The 20142-nt window shown below is 36.3% G+C and overlaps 1 protein-coding gene across 2 annotated transcripts in view; it reads left to right on the top strand.

Moving 5' to 3' along the window:
- The window catches only part of PGAP1 (post-GPI attachment to proteins inositol deacylase 1), an 86562-nt gene that overhangs the window by 17861 nt on the left and 48559 nt on the right, over positions 1-20142 (top strand). For both annotated transcript variants that reach the window (XM_043577377.1, XM_043577378.1), the window contains exons 4-7: positions 12067-12238; positions 15495-15652; positions 18588-18640; positions 19440-19506. In XM_043577377.1, the coding sequence (XP_043433312.1) occupies positions 12067-12238; positions 15495-15652; positions 18588-18640; positions 19440-19506 (450 nt within the window). The remainder of the gene's footprint in view (positions 1-12066; positions 12239-15494; positions 15653-18587; positions 18641-19439; positions 19507-20142) is intronic.

Genomic DNA, 20142 nt, shown 5'->3' with positions numbered 1-20142 from the left:
GGTTATCTTACGGTTTTTGGTGCAGTTGTAAATGGGACTGATTCCTTGATTTTTCTTTCTGCTGCTTCATTATTGATGTATAGAAATGCAACAGATTTCTGTATGTTGTTTTTGTATCCTGCAACTTTACTGAATTTGTGTATCAGCTCTAGCAGTTTTTTGCTGGAATCTTTGGGTTTTCTACATACAGTATCATGTTATCTGCAAATAGTGAAAATTTGACTTCTTTCTTGCTGATTTGGATGCCTTTTATTTCTTTTTGTTGTCTGAATGCTGAGGCTAGGACTTCCAGTACTATGTTAAATAAGAATGGTGAGTGTGGTCATCCCTGTCTTGTTTCTGACTAAAGAGAAAAAGCTCTCAGTTTTCCCCCATTGAGGATGATACTAGTTGTGGGTTTTTTGTATATGGCTTTTATTATGTTGAGGGGTTTTACATGAATGGATGTTGTACTTTGTCAAGTCCTTTTTCTGAATCTAGTCAAAGGATCATATGGTTTGTCTCATTTTATTATGTGGTGTTTCATATTTACTGATTTGTGAATATTGAACCACCCTTGCAGCCCAGGAATATATCCTACTTGATCATGGTGAATGATTCTTTTAATGTACTGTTGGATTCAATTTCCTAGTATTTTGTTGAGAATTTTTACATCCATGTTCATCAGGGATATTGGCCTGTAGTTTTCTCTTTTTTAGTGGAGTCTTTCTGGTTTTGGAATGAGTTTGGAAGATTTCCTTCCATTTCTTTTTTTTTTTTTTTGGAACTGTTTGAGAAAAATGGGTATTACCTCTTCTTTCAATGTTTGATAGAATTTGCCTGTGAAGCCATCTATTCCTGAACTTTTGTTTGTTGGCAGTTTTTTGATTACTGATTCACTTTCTTTACTGGTTATCGGTCTGTTCAAGTTTTTTATTCCTTTTTCAGTTTTGGTAATTTATATTTTCTAGGAGTTTATCCATTTCTTCTAGGTTGTCCAATTTGTTAGGATATACTTTTCCATAATATTCTCTTATAATTGTTGTATTTTTGTAGTGTTGTTTGTGATCTCTCTCAGTCGTGAATTTATTTATTGGGGTCCTTTTTCTTTTCTTTTGATAAGTCTGCTAGAGATTTATCAATTTTATTAATTTTTTCACAGAACCAGCTCCAAGTTTCGTTAATCTGTTCTACCATTTTTTAGTTCCTGTGTCATTTATTTCTGCTCTCATCTTTACTATTTCCCTTCTGTCTTTAGCCTTCGTTTGTTTATCTCTTTCAACCTCATTTAGGTATAAAGTTAGGTTGTTTATTTGAGATTTTTCTTGCTACTTGAGGTAGGCCTGTGTTGATATATACTTTCCTCTTTGTGATGCTTTTGCTTCATCACAAAGGTTTCAGACCGTTATGTTCTCATTTTCATTTGTTTCTATTTTTAAATTTTCTTCTCTGATTTCCTGTTTGACCCATTCATTCTTTAGTAGCATGTTGTTTAACCTCCATGTATTTGTGGTCTTTCCAAATTTTTTGTTGTGGTTTACTTCCAGTTTCATAGCATTGTGGTCAGAAAATATGCATGGTATGATTTGTCTTTTTGTGCTTGTTGAGGCCTGATTAGTGACCTAATATATGATCTATTCTGGAGAGTGTCCCATGTGCACTTGAAAAGAGTGTTTATTCTGCTGTGTTAGGATGAAATATTCTGAATATGTCTGTTAAGTTCATCTGGTTCAGTGTGTCATTCATTTTTTTTTTTTATGTTTACTAAACCTAATTTTATTTTATTTATTTTTTTGACTCAGTAAATATTTTATTTTTTGCCTTTATTTATATTAAATATAATTTATTGTCAAATTGGTTTCCATACAACACCCAGGGCTCATCCCAACAGATGCCCTCCTCAATGCCCATCACCCACTTTCCCCTCTCCCCCACCCCCCATCAACCCTGTTTGTTCTCAGTATTTAAGAGTCTCTTATGGCTTGCCCCCTTCCCTCTCTTTAACATTTTCCCCCTCTTCGTCTCCCCCCATGGACTTCTGTTAAGTTTCTCAGGATCCACATATGAGTGAAAACATATGATATCTGTCTTTTTCTGCCTGACTTATTTCACTTAGCATCATACTCTCCATTTCCATCCACATTGCTACAAATGGCTGGATTTCATTCTTTCTCATTGCCAAGTAGTATTCCATTGTATATATAAACCACATCTTCTTTCTTCATTCGTCAGTTGATGGACATTTAGGCTCTTTCCACAATTTGGCTATTGTTGAAAGTGCTGCTATAAACATTGGGGGGGTATAAGTGCCCCTATGCATCAGCACTCCTGTATCCCTTGGGTAAATTCTTAGCAGTGCTATTGCTGGGTCATAGGGCAGATCTATTATTAATTTTTTGAGGAACCTCCACACTGTTTTCCAGAGTGGCTGCACCAGTTTGCATTCCCACCAACAGTGCAAGAGGGTTCCCATCTCTCCACATCCTCTCCAGCATCTATAGTCTCCTGATTTGTTCATTTTAGCCACTCTGACCAGTGTGAGGTGGTATCTCAGTGTGGCTTTGATTTGTATTTCCTGGTTGATGAGTGATGTTGAGCATCTTTTCTTGTGTCTGTTGGCCATCTGGATGTCTTCTTTAGAAAAGTGTCTATTCATGTCTTCTGCCCATTTCTTCATTGGATTATTTGTTTTTCGGATGTGGAGTTTGGTGAGTTCTTTATATCAGCGTGTCATTCAAAATCATTGTTTCCTTGTTGCTTTTCTGCCTAGATGATCTGTCCATTGATGTAAGTGGGGTGTTAAAGTCCCCTAGTATTATTGTATTATTATCTTGAGTTCTTTTATGTTTGTTATTGATTGTTTTATATATTTGGGTACTCCAGTATTGAAGGCATAAATATTTATAGTTATTAGATCTTTTTGTTGGATAATCTCCTTTATCATGATATAGTATCCTTCTTCATCTCTTATTACAGTCTTTGGTTTAAAATCTAGCTTGTGTGAAACTGTGCAGCCACTCTGGGGAACAGTATGGAAGTTCCTCAAAACAAGTAAAAATAGAACTACCATATGATCCAGCAATTGCCCTGTTAGGTATTTACCCAAAGGATACAAAAATACAGATTTGAGGGGGTACGTTCACCCCAATGTTTATAGAAGCATTATCAGCAATGGCCAAACTATGGAGAGAGCCTAAATGTCCATCAACTGATAAATGGATAAAGAAGATATGGTGTATACACACAGACACACAGACACACACCCCTGGAATATTACTAAGCCATCAACAAGAATGAAATCTTGCCATTTGCAGTGACGTGGGTGGAGTTAGAATGTATTATGCTGAGTGAAATAAGTCAGTCATAGAAAGACAAATTCCATATGATTTCATTCATATGTGGAATTTAAGAAACAAAACAGATGAACATATGGGTAGGGGGGTGGAAAAGGAGAAGAAAGGGTAACAAACTATGAGAGACTCTTAATGATAGAGAACAAACTGGGTTGGTGGAGGGAGGTCGGTGGGAGATGGGCTAGATGAGTGATGGGTACTAAGGAGATCACTTGTTTTGATGAGGACTAAGTGTTGTATATAAGTGATGAATCACTGAATTCTACTCCTGAATCCAATATTGTACTGTATGTTAACTAAAATTTAAATTAAAAATATAATAAAATAAAATCTAGCTTGTCTGATGTAAGTATAGCTACAGTGTCTTTCTTTTGACTTCCTTTGCATGATAAATATTTCTACATCCCCTCACTTTCAATCTGTGGGTGTCTTTTGGTCTAAAATGAGTCTCTTGTAGGCAGCATATAGCTGGGTCTTAGGTTTTTATCCATTCTGACACCCTCTATCTTTTGATTGAAGTGTTCAATCCACTTACATTCAGAGTAACTATTGATAGATATGTATTTAGTGCCATTTTATTACTTGTTTTGTTGTGACTTCTGGAGATTTTCCTTCTTTGTCACTTTTGGTCTTTCCTTCCCACTCAAAGAATCCCTTTTAATATTTCTTGCAGCGCTGAGTTAGTGGTCATGGACTCCTTTAGTTTTTATTTGGGCAATCCTTTGTCTCCTGTTGTGAATGATAGCCTCGCTGGGTAGAGTATTCTTGGCTACAGATTTTTCCCATTCAGCACATTGAATAAATTATACCACTCCCATCTGGCCTGCCAAGTTTCTGTGGAGAGGTCTGCAGCTAGCTTTATGGGTTTTCCCTTGTAAAGTTAGGGACTTCTTCTGTCTTGCTGCTTTTAGGACTTTTTCTTTATCACTATTTTTGCAAATTTAACTACAGTATGTCTTGATGTTTGCCTGATTTTAATGGGAGTTCCCTGTGCCTCCTGGATTTGGATGTGTGTTTCCTTCCCCAGATTAGGGAAGTCTTCAGCTATATTTCCTCAAATAAATCTTCTCCTTTCTCTCTCTCTCTCTCCCTCTCTCTCCCTCTCTCTCCCTCTCTCTCCCTCTCTCTCCCTCCCTCTCTCTCTCTCTCTCTCTCTCTCTCTCTCTCTCCTTCTGGAACTCCTATGATACAAATGTTACTACATTTAATGGAGTAATGGAGTTCCCTAAGTCTATTCTTTTTTTTTTTTTTTTTAATTTTTTTTCAACGTTTATTTATTTTTAAGACAGAGAGAGACAGCATGAACGGGGGAGGGGCAGAGAGAGAGGGAGACACAGAATCGGAAGCAGGCTCCAGGCTCCGAGCCATCAGCCCAGAGCCTGACGCGGGGCTCGAACTCACGGACCGCGAGATCGTGACCTGGCTGAAGTCGGACGCTTAACCGACTGCGCCACCCAGGTGCCATCCCTAAGTCTATTCTTGTGATCCATAATTCTTTCTCTCTTCTGTTCAGCTTCATTATTTTCCGTTATTCTGTCTTCTATATCACTTATTCATTCCCCTGCTTCTATTCTTGTGGATTAGTATTATCCAGTCTGTTTCAAATTTCAGTTATTGCCGTTTTCACTTCTGATTTTTTTTTAATTCTTTTATCTTAGCAGCCAGGAGCAGTCTGATGTCTTCTATGCTTTTCTCAAGCCAGTGAATGTCCTTATGATCATTACTTTGAGGTCTCCACCAGGCATACTACTTATGTCTGTTTTGATTAGAACTCTGACCATGCGATCTTTTCTTGTTCTTTCCTTTGGTATGATTTCCTCCATCTTGGCATTTTGTCTAAGTCTCGGTCTTCTCTGTGTTGGAAAAGCCTGTTGTTTTTCCTGCTCGTGAGAGTAATGGCTTTATGGGGGAGAGGTCATTTAGTGTCCAGGGCCTGGCGCTTCAGGGAATGTTTCTGGTGTGTGCTGCCTGCATACTGCTGCTGTGTTTTGGCTGCTCTATCCTTCAGGCCAGTGGTCTACAGAGGCTCTCCTTGCTTGCAGTGGGCAGTTTTTGGACCTTGGCCAGAGTGTGGTAAGTTTTAACTAGGTGTGTTCTGATCTGTTTATTGAATCAGACCTGATACTACTTCCACAAGTACACTGAAGCCTTGCAGAACTCTCTGGTTGGTAGACCTCATATGTGTCGGGTTTGTGCTGATCTTTGGGGAATGGGCCCACTCTGCTGGTACCGGGCGGGTGTTGGTGTAAGCAGGTTAGGCAGCCAGTGTTGGTGCTGTGCTGTTTACTATAGGTGGCTCTGTGCTTATGCTAAGTGAGGGGAGGGAAAGGGAAATGGTACCAGCCAGCTCCTTTGTCCCTGTAGACCCCTCTCCTGCGCTTGCTGTGCTCTCAGGGAAGCACTCTCAAGGACAAACAATTTCCCCTTGTTTTTCCCAGGTGTTTTTCATGCTGTCTGCCTCGGGTTGCTTGCCTGCCTAGACAAGCGCCGTGCACTTTGGGCTCTATCCCAGCCAAGCCTGCTGACTTTTGAAACATCAGACTTCAGGGATGTGCTGTGGCAGGGGCCTGTGCTGGTCTTTTGAGGTAGAGTTTCACTGTGCTGGGATAGGTACAGGTTTGACTTAGAAGGGCAGTTGTGCACAGAGCACAGGGATATGGGATTAGGAGCAAAGCAGGCTAAACAGCCAGTGTCCGATTTAGCTGCCCTTAGCAGGTATCTCTGTGCCTATATGAGGGGCAGGGGAAGGAAATGGCACCTGCCAGCTGTTTTGTCCCCAGAGAGGCATCTCTCTGAATGCCCCCTCCCACAGATGCAATCCTAGAAGAACGAATAGTTTCTCCCCCTGTGCCTTAAGTGATCTGTAGATCGTGTCTTCTACCCTGGGGTTGTTTGCCTTCTTTCCAGGTTTATGGCAGTGCTTTCAGAGGTCTCTCCCAGCCAAACCTGCAGACCTTTAAAACTCTGGTCTTTGAGCCCTGCTAACTTGCAAAACTCATGAAAATCAGCCCCTCTCGTTTTCTCAGCCAGTGGCTCCAGTGTTCTCCTTGTGTGTATCCCTGTATGCTCCACCCTCTCTTGCCTTGCTCCAGGACCAGGGCTCCCTTCTCTCTGTAGCACCAGCGATTGCTTTCTCCCCCAAACCATGTTTCTGTACTTCCTATCTTTCTTCCTTCCTCGATGTGGCCTCATTTCTCCCTCTATTGTGCAGTTTGTTCTGTCAGTCCTCAGGTCGATTTCTTGGGTATTCGGAATGATTTGATAGTTATCTAGTTGTATTTGAGGGACGAGACAAGCTTAAGGTCCTCCTACTATGCTGTCATCTTAGCTCCCCCACTAGCTATGTTCTCTTTAAATGCAAAAGGAACATTTACAAAAAATTTCATATGCTAGACCATGAAATAAGTCAACGTAAATTTCAAAGGATTCAAATCATACAGGGTATATTTTCTGAACATAGCAGAATTAAATGTAAAATTAACAAAAACATATCTGGAAAATCAGCAAATATTTAGAGATTACTTCTAGACAAGTCAGGTCAAAAAGAAACTAACAGGTGAAATTTGAAGATGTTTTGAACCTAATTAAAATGAAAACACATCAGAATTTATAAAATTAAAGTAGTGGTTAGAAGAAATACTGTAGTCTTAAATGCTTATGTTAGAAAAGAACAAGGTTTAAAAACAGTGATCCAACCTTTCAACTTAAACTATAGAAAGAACAAAGTAAAACTCAAAGTAAAAGGAAGGAAACAATAGGGAGTAGAAATCAAGGAAACAGAAAATAGACAAAGGGGGAAAAATTATACCAATGGCTCATTCTTCTAAGAGATCTAAGAATTGGTAAGCCCTTATCTAGACTGATGAAAAAAAAGAATACAAATTAACAATACTGGGAATGAAAGAAGGGACATCTCTACAGAGCCTACAGATAGTAAGAAGCTATTAACGGATTATTATGAACAACATTACACCAATAAATTTGACAACTTGGTTGAAATTCTCAAATCTCTTGAAACAAATTACAAAACAGACACAAGAGAAAGAATCTCTGACTAGCCCTATATGTTTAACATTTTTTATATTTGTAACTAAAAATCTTACTGCCAAGAAAACCCTAGAGTTAAATGACTTCAGTGGTAAAATCCATGACACATTTAAGAAAGAAATAATCCCATCTCATACAAGCTGAGAAAATAGAGGAAGAGATAATACTTATAGTTCATTTTAAGAAACATGCAAACCTTATCAATATCAGACATTAATATTGTTTGGAAAAAAAACAGTATTCCTCATGAACATAGATGTAAGATTCTCAACAAAAAATTAGGCTATCAAATCCAGCAATATTTTAAAGTATAATATGACTAGATAGGATTTATCCCAAGAATGCAAAGTTGGTTTAATATTTAAGTATCAGTGTAATTCATCGTAGGATCATCTTAATAGATGAAGAAAATCATTTGGTTACATTCAGTACCCATTCATGATTTAAGGAAAACCCACAAAATTCAGTGCATTAGGAACAGATGCAAACTTTCTCAACCCAAGGAAATTAAGTATTATGCATTACAGGAGGAAACAAGCTATTAGGTTAAGAACTATTTCTGTATCTGATAAAGGTGTTTATTGGATGAGATAAGTAAGATGTGATCACAAGATGATACAAATATACAGAAACATTTAAAGATGATACAAATATACAGAAACATTTAAAGAAATTTACAGAGAATTATAATTCATGAGTGAATTTAACAATTTCTCAGGGCAAATGGTCAGTATTCAAAAATCACTGAACAAATGGAAGGGGAGATTTTAAAGTGCATTTTCAATAATATCAAAATACAATTCTTATGGATAAATTTAATGAGAGCTATACAATATCTGTACACTGCAAACTGTAAAACTTGCTGAGGGAAAGGAATCCAAATAAATGAACCAACTTTAAGGATTAGAAGACTTAAAATTAAGAGATAAATTCTCTCCAAATTAAGCAGTAGAGTTAATGCAATACAAATGACAATACCAGGAGGTGTTTTTGTAAAAATTTACAAACTTATGTGGAAATGCAAAATACCCAAAAAAGCCAAACTGTCTTGAAAAAGAACAATGTTGGAGAACTTGCACTGCCTAATTTGAAGACTTAACTATATAGCTATAGTAAAATTCAAGCAGTTTGATATTCTTATGCATCTTGAGAATGAAATTTAGACTTCATGATTCTTTGCGTTAGCCAGCATTTTAAAGTTACTTCAATAGCAAGTGTTTTTTAAACTTAAATCTGTACTGGATAATATAGGAGGAGACAAGCGAAATTAGGTGCAGGACCTTTTAAGTATTTGATATATATTGGGTAAGATAAATATGTTTTTACAGAATGAGATTTATCTCCATAAATCTCATTCACAATAAATAAGTGTATCTTTAATGTGTTATGCTAGGTAGTTTTTCCCTTCTGTATTTTTGTTTTCATATTTTCCCTAATGACTACATATTAAATTTATAATAGAGCTAATAAACTCGCTTTTAAATTGAGGCTTTTAGAACATAAGATTCGTTTTACAACCAGGTACTGTAGGAGTTCGAGACAACTGAATTTTGTTGAATGGACAGGATTTGAGTGTGAGAAAGTGAGAGGACGTTACACATGGAGGAAACCTCATTTATTCAGCACCTGAATCTACATGCAGTTATAGCAGTGAATAAAACAGAAATCCAAGCCCTCATGGACCTTATGTTCTAGTCAGGAGAGGCAGATAATAAACATAAATAATAAAAATATATACTATCTTACAGAGTGATAAATGCCAAGAAGTAAAATAAAACAGGAAAGGGACATAGGGAGCAAAGGGTAGAGGACTACAATTACAAATAAGGGTCCCCAGCAAAGATCTCTATTGAGAAGCAGACAGTTTATTATAAATTAGAGGGCATGAGGGTATTTAGGAGGAAAGTATTTCAGATAGAGGAAACAAGTAAAATATATGAGGCCAGCACATGTGAGCTGTATTAGAAGAAAAACAGGGAGACTGGTATGGCTGGAGTAGATAGAATAAGTTAATAAAGGAAAATTTGGCAGGGGGAGACAAATGATAGAGCCTTGTAGGCAATTTTAAGAATATTACCTTTTATTTGAAATGATAGGGAAAGACACTGCTGAGATTTTTGAGCAAAGGAGTGACATGTCCTGATTTAGGTTTTAATGATACTATTCTGTGGATGGTTTCAAGGATAAATGAAGGGATGTGAGAGAAGTAAAGAGACCAGCTAGGGGCTCATTGCAGTAATTCAGGCATGAATAATGGTGGCTTAAATCAAGTTGGTAACATTGGAGGTGATAAGAAATAGATTGGTATAAATCTTAAAGGAAACAAGATTTGCTGGCAGATCAGATATGGAGAGGCAGTGTGAAACAAAAAGAGTTGAGAATGACCCAGAGTTTTTGGCTGAACAACTAGAAGGATTGAAATGCCGTTATCTAAGATTGGGGAAAATGTAAGAAGAATATATTTGGAGGAGATTAATAATTTAGTTTTAGACAGGTTTGATTTAAGATGCATGTTAGATATCCCAAGTATAGTTAGGATGCTATTGGATTTTAAGTTTAGAGTTCAAGAGAAAGAGGTCCAGTCTGGAGATAATAACTTGAGGCTTGCCAGTATATGGATGCATTTAAAGCCATGAGATTGGATGAGATCACTATGGAATCAAGATATGAAAGAAGAGACCTAAGGACTGAGGCCTGAGTCACTACCTTATTGAGATGGGGGGTAGGGTGCCTGGGTTGGTTAAGCATCTGACTTTAGCTCAGGTAATGATCTGTTCATGAGTTCAAGTCCTGTGCTGGGCTCTGTGCTGACAGCTAGGAGCCTGGAGCCTGCTTTGGATTCTGTGTCTCCCTCTCTCTGCCCCTTTCCTGCTCACACTCTGTCTCTCTCTCTCAAAAATAAAGTAAACATTAAAAAAAAAAAAAAGACATGGGGGAGATGAGAAGGAAACAGCAGGAGACTAAAAAGAAGTAGCCAGTGAGGTAAGAGGAGAACCAGGATAATATGTTGTCAAGGAATCCGAACAAATCATTTCAAAGAGGAAGAAGTGATCTATGTCAAATTCTGTTGATAGTTCATATAAGATGAGGATTGAGAATTGGCCATTACATTCCTTGGTGACTTGATAATTTTGGAGGAGTGTTGAAGTGAAAGTGTGATTGGAGTGGGTGTAAGAGTGTATGGAAGTTGAGAAATTGGAGACAGCAAGTACTGTATAGGCAGTTGATTTTAGTGAGTTACACTATAGAGATGTAGAGAAAGATGTGCTCACTAAGGGTAAAGTTGGTGTCAAAAGAGTAGTTTTTATTTTTTAAGGGAGAATAATATATTTTTATACTAGCAAGAATGATCTGGTAGAGAGCGAGAAACAACAGTGCAAGAAAAAAGTGAGTAGAATTGCTGGAGTGATGTACTTGAGAAGGCAGAAGGGGATGGGTTTCAGAGCACAAATGGAGAGTTTGGCTTTTTTTTAAGATCAGCTCTGTGTTGGGAATCACCAAGACCATCCCCAGGCTTGATAATTGTCCAGAAAGATTCATAGGATTCAGCATGTACTTGTACTCATGGTTATGATTTATTACAATGAAAGGATACAAAGCAAAATCAATAAAGAAAAGGTGCATGGGGTGAAGTCCAGAGGAAGCCAGGTACAAGCCTCCAAATGTCCTTAAAGGGGAGTTACACTGGATCCATTTAATTCATACAGCAATGAATTGTGATGTGTGAAGTGTTGTCTGTGAGAGAAGCTCATGAGAAGTTCAGTGCCCATAGTATTTACTGGGGGCTGGTCATGTAGAGACCCTGTGCCTAGCATGTACTAAAATCCCAACCAGAAGGACAGCAGGTATGCAGTATAAACTGTATTATTTGCAAAACAGTTTCAGCATAGTGAGCCATTCTTCCATTTAGGAAATATGGGAAAATCCAGGAATCTAAGGTTCCAGACTGTATCCCAGAGCCAACTTATATGCAGTCCATTATAAGGATAACAGTCTCAGGCTTACTATGTTAATTCTTTTCTGTAAAAAGCCCAATTTATTCATAGTTATGAGAGAAGGCATAGATGAAGGATTAGTGTGGAGAGTGATAAGCAAAAGTTTGGCAGTGAAACTAAGGATACTATATGGAGACAAAAGATTTTTGAAAAAGCAATGCTTATTTTAAAAATAAAATATGTAATTGTCAGTGAGTAAATATTTTGGACTGCTGGTTTCTTTTTCAACCCAGGTGCACAATAGAGAAGTAACTTGATAAGATATATCAATATGATGAGGTATCATATTGTTATGGCAACCATAATTGTTCAGAATTTTTGTGATGTTTTCAGTTTCAAATAAATGATCTGACTTCTATGCTATAAAATCTAATATTTTGGAATAAACCAAATATAATTACACCTTTTACATCCAATGTAACAAATGGTAAGACATGATATGGTAGACGAAGAGTTCTGATTTTGGTTCAGAAAACCAAAGCATAGCCATTAAAAATATTAGGCAGGATACAAAATGGTAGCATATACCAATTATAAGTAAATGAAAATATATTTCTGTATCTTATGCAAGTTTATGTAAGTAGTTTAATTTTCTTTTTTTCTATAAAATTGCTCATATAGAGAGGTAAGTATTTGGAATTTTTGTTATGATAAGCCTTCATTATGCCTTGGTGATTTTTTTTTTTTTATAGGGTCAAGAATTTGCTCCAAAAAGTGTGGCAATAATTGGTCACTCTATGGGTGGCCTTGTTGCAAGAGCATTGCTTACATTGAAAAATTTTAAACAAGATCTGATAAATCTTCTTATTACACAAGCTACACCTCATGTTGCTCCTGTGTTGCCATTGGATCGTTTCATAACAGGTAAGTACTATTAGATAAACACTAACTGACCTCCTCATTATTGTTTAGGATTAAACAAATCCTTGCTCCTACTTTCTTTAGAGTGTGCTGTAGATTTAACCATGTGTGAAGCAGCTCAGTTTCAAATTAACACCTCCATTTCTGAGCATCTTTCTTTGTGACTTTCAGCTTAGGCTAATAATTGGAATTTTTGTTTTCTCTGTCAGTAGCATCTTACTGTGGAGAACATGTATCTTATAATCCCTAGACACTTGGGCTTCAGTTTAGTTACTCTTGGAGATGACTCTTTGTCTCTTAAAGTATGTTTGTTAAACTTCCTGTGTTTTGTTTACTCTTACAGTATTCTATTCAAAATAAGCTTATATTTTAAGTAAAACAGTAGAAATGCCTTGTTTTAAAATAAATAGGTCACCATGTAAATTTTAAATAAATTTTTAAACAAATTTAGAATTTGTGATAGAATTCCTAATACTTATTACTATACTTTGCTATATTTTGGGTGTTGTATTAAGGACTTTACATGATGCATTATTATTTCACTTGAGACTTAGGGCAGTCCTGTGAGATAGGTACCATTATTATCTGCATGTTCAAAGAAAAGTCTAGTATTGGGGTGCCTGGGTGGCTCAGTTGGTTGAGAATCTGACTCTTGATTTCGGCTAAGGTCATGATCTCACAGTCAGGAGATCGAGCCCTGTGTCCAGCTCTGTGCTGGGCATGGGGCCTGCTTGGGATTCTCTCTCTCCCTTTCTCTACCTCTCCCCCACTCATGCTTTCTCTCTCAAGGTAAATAAATAAATATTTTTTAAAAAAGTGTTATCTTCACTGTTTATTGAAATGTTATATGACAGAAGAAAGTCTTTGAAAAAGAATTCTTTTTCCTGAGCAGTAAATTTACACCACTTCTTACCTTATCGAAATTTGCATTATCTTAATTGTGATAAAAATGAGAAATATACCTTAGTGACTCCAAACCAAAGTACCCATTTTAACATAACATTGCCAAGGGGTAATTTATTTGCTGGAATATCTGGTGCAACAGTACCTACAGTGAAGTTTAATTTTTTCCCTTATTACATTTAAAACTTTGCTTGTAGAAATCTTTCAGTATAAATTTTTAGTTTTAATGAAGTTGCTTAAATTTGCTTTATTAATTCTTATAATTACAAATGACCTATAGGTTTAGAAAAAAATTCAAAGGCATAGACTAGTCATAATACTTGTCATCACAATTGAGACCTTTTTTATTACATTTTATGTCGATGAGCCATGTATGTTAAATTAGAGTTACTCAGAATACATCTTAAAAAACTCTTTGAGGAAAGAGCTTTCAAAAGAGTCCAGTTTTACTGTTTTTGAAGGCTACTGATGGTCTGTCTCTGAAAGGTTCAGGCTGAAAGTAATTCTTAATGTTAGGTGCCTTTCCAGTAATTAGTAACCCTCTTTCTTATTTATTCTGTATTTATTTCATACTTCATTAAGCCAAAATTAGAATGAACAAACAAAAGTTCTAGGGGTGGCGGATTTTTGAGGAGGTTTTTAGGAGACCCATATGACCTCCAGAAGTGCATTCCCTGTTTATACTTGATGGAAATACTGCCCTTCAATAGGGGAATGGAAGCTGTGCACTGGGCTCTGCACTTTAGGGGTCCCTGCCCTGGCACTGCCATTCACCATAAGGCGAGGAGTATATAGGCCAAGCAGCTTGGCCTATATTTGCAGCTGTGCCTTTACTTTTGGACCATGATCCAGGTAACCCCGCCTCCAGACTTTTCCATGGCCTGTGTGGGTCTCTTACCTGGATCTGTTCTGAGGGCAGGTATATAAACTTGAGTTGTGGCTAAGGGATGGCTCTGCATGAGGTACAAATAGAGCTTGGGTATCCTTCATCCTTGTAATGCAGGATGAAATTGAGATGGGAAGAGAGGATAGTACAGTGATGGATTAGAGATCTGCTCTCCCTGTGCTGTCATCATCTAGTCTCCATCTCTGAGATGTCCTAGAACTTGTTATTTGAACTTGGTCTTCCAGGTTATTTGGAAGATGTATATTTGTCAAGATAGGCAGAGATAATTGATTTAACAGTTTGTTAGCTAAAATTTTTACTGTTAAATATTTAGACATATATTTAGACATATAGCATGTGTTCCTTGGTCCTCTTGTCCTAGGACCTGCAGATGTTAGGAATGGGTCTGCTTAGTCATATTCTAATTAAATATTGCTGAGATCTTTAATGGGAGAAGTTTGCTGTTCCAAAATGTTTGAAGCCCTCAATAGGATCAAATGCCAGGGTAAAAACACATTAAGTTCTGATAATCAGAAAGGAAAGGAGAACTCCCCTGCCCTGGCCTCAAATCTTTGACACTGTATTGTTTTCATCTTCCATAGATAAAGTGGAAAAATTGCAGATTCTTCCCTTTGAGCTACTTGTTACTTACACTAAATGAGTTACTTTTTTTTTTGTTTGTTTTAAGTTTATTTATTTATTTTGAGAGAGAGGAGAGGGAAAGAGGACACACAAGTAGGGAGTAGGGGAGGGGCAGAGAGAGAGAGAGACAGAGAGAGAATCCCAAGCAGGCTCTACCTTGTCAGCACGGACCCCAATGTGAGCCTCAATCTCACAAACCGTGAGATCATGACCTGAGCCAAAATTAAGAGTCACACACTCAACCAACTAAGCCACCCAGGAGCACCCTGAGTAGAACCTTCTTAACCCTTAGAGTTTTCCATAGCAGCATCAAGTCTCAAGACTAAAATGATTGTTGTTGTCCTGATTGTATTTTAATCACTTAAATAGTACTTTGTATAGTGGTAACTGGCCACAGTAGAGAGCTGCTAAGCTCTCATACTGCCATGATTAGGAAGATCTACCATTTTTTTAGCATAGTGAACTTTATCTTTGGTAGAATTTTAGGGGTTTCTCCTTATTACACTGTGTGGCTTATGGTCTAGCAGCATCTTTGTGGGATGTAGAGACCTGTTTTGTGTGTGGACTTGACAAAACTAATGAAGTTTGAATATCTTTTTTCTTTACTGAGACCTTTAGTAACTCTTAGTATTTGTACTCTGATTTAATGGGAAAATAGACCATGTATAAAGATACTGACTACTCAAAAATGAGAAATGTGAATAACATTGTTTGTAGGCAATTCAGTATGGCTTAAACAGAAATTCAGTTTAGTATTAGTATCATAGATACTTTATTGTTGCAGGGAATGACTACTAATTTTTAATATGTGTCTTTATTTCCTACCAGATTTTTATATGACTGTAAACAACTATTGGATTCTAAATGCTAGACACATAAATTTAACCACACTTTCTGTAGCTGGAGGATTCCGGGATTACCAAGTTCGTTCAGGACTGACTTTTCTTCCAAAATTAAGCCATCATACCAGTGCCTTATCTGTTGTGGTAATCTTTTTTTAAGATTCTACTGAAATAGTAACAGGATGGATACTATGGGGTATGAAAGGAAAAATATATACTTGCTTGAAAATGACTACTGAGTTGGTGTAGTGCTATGTGTGTGTGGGTGTGTGTGTGCACGTTTGTGTGTGAGAGACAGAATATGAAAGAATGAATATGCTGGGAAGGCAGAGGCATAGTGCTTATGTCCACAGAAAGTGAAAAGGATCTTAGAAAGCTTGTGAAAATTACTTATTTATGAAGGTGACTCGTAAGAATAATTGTTTCTTGTTCAAAATAAGTATCTACTCATTGATGAGTTTTAGCCATAAGAATTTGTGGACTGAAGTCCAAAGGCCCCTTGTTACATCTGAGTGGTGTGCTATTTATAATGGAAGTCGAATATCAAGCATATCACATACTTATGAGTGTTGAACTTGAATAAAGGTTTACCAATTTTATTATTTTTATTATTTTTTTTAACATTTATTTTTGAGAGAGAGAGACAGTGTGAGTAGGGGAGGGGCAGAGAGAGAGGGAAACAGAATCTGAAACAGAATCCAGGCTCTCAGCTGTCAGCACAGAGCCTTATGCGGGGCCTGAACCCATGAACTGTGAGATCATGACCTGAGCTGAAGTCAGATGCATAACTGACTGAGCCACTCAGGCGCTCTAAGGTTTACCAATTTTAAAATTAAAAAAGTAGCTTTGATAGTATAACAGAACCCTGATTGATTAATTTGCTAATTATTCTCCCCTGCTAGGACATCAAGTATTTGGTCTTTAACTGGGATACATAGCCTCTGTAAAGTGAGTTCAAGTTTTCTTTTAGGATTTATATTATTTCTTATATTTTTTACCTTGAAATCTTCAGTTATCATCTTAACTTTTTAACTCTACACAGTGTGTAGATATTGTATGTAGTATGTATACATGTATATACTACACATCATTTCCAAATATAACTTAATTTCTTTTTTTAAATAATTTTTTTAAGTTTATTTATTTTGAGAGAGTGAGAGAGTACACTCGGGGCTGGGGCAGAGAGAGGGAGAGAGAATCCCAAGTAGCCTCAGTGCTGTTAGTGTAGAGCCCAATGCAGGGCTCAAACTCATGAACCTTGAATTCATGATCTGAGGTAAAATCAAGAGTCAGACACCTAATCGACTGAGCCACCTAGGTGCCCCATATAACTTAATTTCTAAAAAAATCCATAGAGTTCTTTTTGCTTTTTAAGAGATTGTGCTTTGTTTCATGGTTGTTCTCTTCGTACATAACTCCCTTGCTCAGTTCATCTATTGCCCCACCTTAGGTTACTGTTCGTTTATTGAACAAGTATTACTGAATACTTGCCACACATAAAACAAAAATTATTAAGCCATTCTGCAGTTACCCACCATTTTCTTATTACTGGAGGAGTTGTGATATAACCATATAATAGCTTTGCAACTAAATTGGAAAATCTGTCAGACCTCATTATTAGTATGAATCTTGTTATTTGGTGTTGAATATTTTGGGCAGATATTTGCTTGAAGTCCTCAAAACATGAAATATCAACTCTTTGGTAAAACACAAATATATATATAATTGGATGTCTTATTTCCTAGACTTGGTTGGGGCATGATGCTCTATTGGTGTCCTTTCCTCCAGCTTATCTTTTAAAGAACTTTGGTTTCTTTAAGGGGTGTGTGTGTGTGTGTGTGTGTGTGTGTGTGTGTGTGTCCATGTCCCTCTTTTCTGATGCGTTTGATAACTTGTTGTTTGAGGAGCTTGTAATTCTGTATCTCTGATGAAAATATTTTATCTCTTAATGGAATTTTCTCAAAGCTGGTTATTGTCAGAATTTTATTTAGTATTTTAGCCCCTAAATAGTTTATAGTCTTTTATATATCTGCATGTATGTTTACTTTAAAAAACAATTATTAAGAAGTAACAATTTTTTAATGATTATCTCAAGAATAGTTAATTGACATTTACATCCATTGGAACTAGAAAAATTAAGTTAGAGACCTCGATTGTATTAGTAAAGTAGGCTGAAATGCTGTGATATACACTCACACAGAACTGGCACTTAAACACTATACAAGTTTACATTTTACTCCTATAACTGCCCTAAATATGTATTTAAGTTGGTGGATGGTTTTTGAAGGAGTCCCATTAAGGGACCCAGGCTGACAGTAAACAATCCTTTCTTGAATGCAAAGAGAGACACGGTGAAAAATAATAATCAGATTTACTTAATGTTTCCCCATTGTATGTAAGATGCTATTCACAGGGAAGGAAGTCATTACCTGGTATGAAAAGGAGTCTAGTTCTTGAAGGGGGTACTGTGCCATTGTCAGGAAGTTTTCTTCAAATAGTTATATTTTTTAGGAGCCTTTTCCTATTCTGTCTCTAACTAGTAATACATATCCTAATCTAGGGATTTTTTTCAAAATAAGTAACCTTGGGCCCTACTTGTAAGAGTCTGATTTAATAGTTTTGGAATTGTGGTCAGGCATGTTAATTTTGAAAAATCTCCCCAGGTCTGGGTATTTCTTAAGCACACCTGATTAAAAAGTAACATCTTAGACTTTATCAAAGAATAGTCAGAACTAAAACTACTAAAATAATTGTGATTTATTAAAGAATCATAAACAGCCTCTTAATAGAGTAATAGAGTTAGACATTAAACTTCAGTAAGGAATCTGTGGATACTTAAATAATTTTTTAAAGGGTAATTTAAGCTTGACTAAGGAGTAATGACAATGATTTTATGCAGGGACTACCTTAGTATTTTTGGATCACCTTTTATAATCATCATTTAAATATGTCTATGCATCATAAAGTAGTGAAACTAATGTTACATGTTTCTAAATATTAGCTTCTGGGAATTTCAAACCTTTTGGAGAATAACAAATGTGCTTTTCTTAAGTTGGATTTTTTTTTCCTGTCCTTTTAGAGTTCAGCAGTGCCTAAGACCTGGGTCTCAACAGACCACCTCTCCATTGTGTGGTAAGTTAATATAACTTATTTTGGTGATTTGTGGTGCTCCTTTTTTCTCATCAGTGCATTGATTTATCCACAAATAATGATATGGGAGAAAGATTGACTAAAGTACCTAGAACTCTAACCTTGGTTTTTGTCTCAGTATGACCAAGGTTCCTTTGGCAGCCTGTAAAATCATTTCTTGAAGAACCAATAGCATCAGTCTCAAGCTAGACTCAAATATCAAAATTTTCGAGTTTGTCATAGTTTAGCAAAATTAAAGGTATTTGCGATAAGACCACTGAGCTCTTGGCCAGTCACCAAACTCAGGAACTTGATTAATGTAGCATTGACTATTCTAGAATAGTACATGGAAAGCCAAGTAGGAGTTAGATTTATCCTTTATATAAATAGATTACGAGTAAGAAATATGTAGACCCTAGTTATCTTCTCTCTATATGATTTGGCTTAAAGTTTCTTTTTTCACTTTCCTCTGGCTGTGTAGTCTATGGTGTCTGAAAGAAGCACAACAGTTTAGGCATAGAAAGATGGGGCAGATATTGTCTATAGCTGGGGTAGACAAGGAGACTTAGGGAAAACAGAAGTACCCTGATAGTTCCACTGTCAAACATCCAGGAAGATTTAATTTGCTTTATTTTTATGTTTCAACTTTAAGATATATACTTGATAATAATGATTTTTTAAATACTTTTAGAGTTTAGAGCAGTAAAGGAAACCCAGATATTCCATTAAATAATAGAATTGTGCATGTTTGTATCAAAAGTATACTTTTAAAGAACGTTTCATTTGTAACTTTATTCTTTAGGTGTAAGCAATTGCAATTGACTACAATTCGAGCATTCTTTGATCTTATTGATGCTGATACTAAACAAGTATGTATTTTTAAAATTAAATATTACTTCAGTAAAGTAAAAGCTTTTGTTACAGCAGGGAAGGATTTAATACATTTTTTTTACTTTCATAAAAGTAGATGCCTTATGTTATATAACTAGTTTCAAAATAGAAATCTCTTTATTTGTATCTGATAATACTTTGATCACTATGAATAATTAATTGAATGCAGTGAAAATGAAAAAGTGAAAGGATACTTTAAATCTTCCCCCTAATTCTTCACCTTTACTCATTTAAAATTTGATATATATCCTTCTAACTTTAAGGAAAATACTTACTACAAGGTTATCTTTTTTTTTCTTAGTAATATGTTGTAGACTTCATGACCTATCTTACTAGACATTTTTGTTTTAATTTTTTTTTAAAAATTTTTTTAAAAAGCATCTTTACCTTTCTGATAAGAAAAGTTATTCCTATCATTGAATTCATTGAATAACCCACTCTGGCCAAAACTTAAATTATGTACTTCTAGAAGTTGAATCTTTTCTGTAATGAGATTTCACTTATAAACTCTCTAGGCCAGTGATTTACCAAGTTGTTCAATTAGCAGGACACCTGGAAGTCCTAGTGCCCTTTATAGTATTGCTCTTTCATCTCTTTCTTGTCTGCCAGCAGAT

Source organism: Prionailurus bengalensis, chromosome C1, assembly GCF_016509475.1.
Source record: "Prionailurus bengalensis isolate Pbe53 chromosome C1, Fcat_Pben_1.1_paternal_pri, whole genome shotgun sequence".
In the NCBI taxonomy this organism is placed as follows: Eukaryota; Metazoa; Chordata; class Mammalia; order Carnivora; family Felidae; genus Prionailurus; species Prionailurus bengalensis.
The sequence above is the reverse complement of the archived record's forward strand: the minus strand, read 5'-3'. Positions and strand labels throughout refer to the sequence as shown.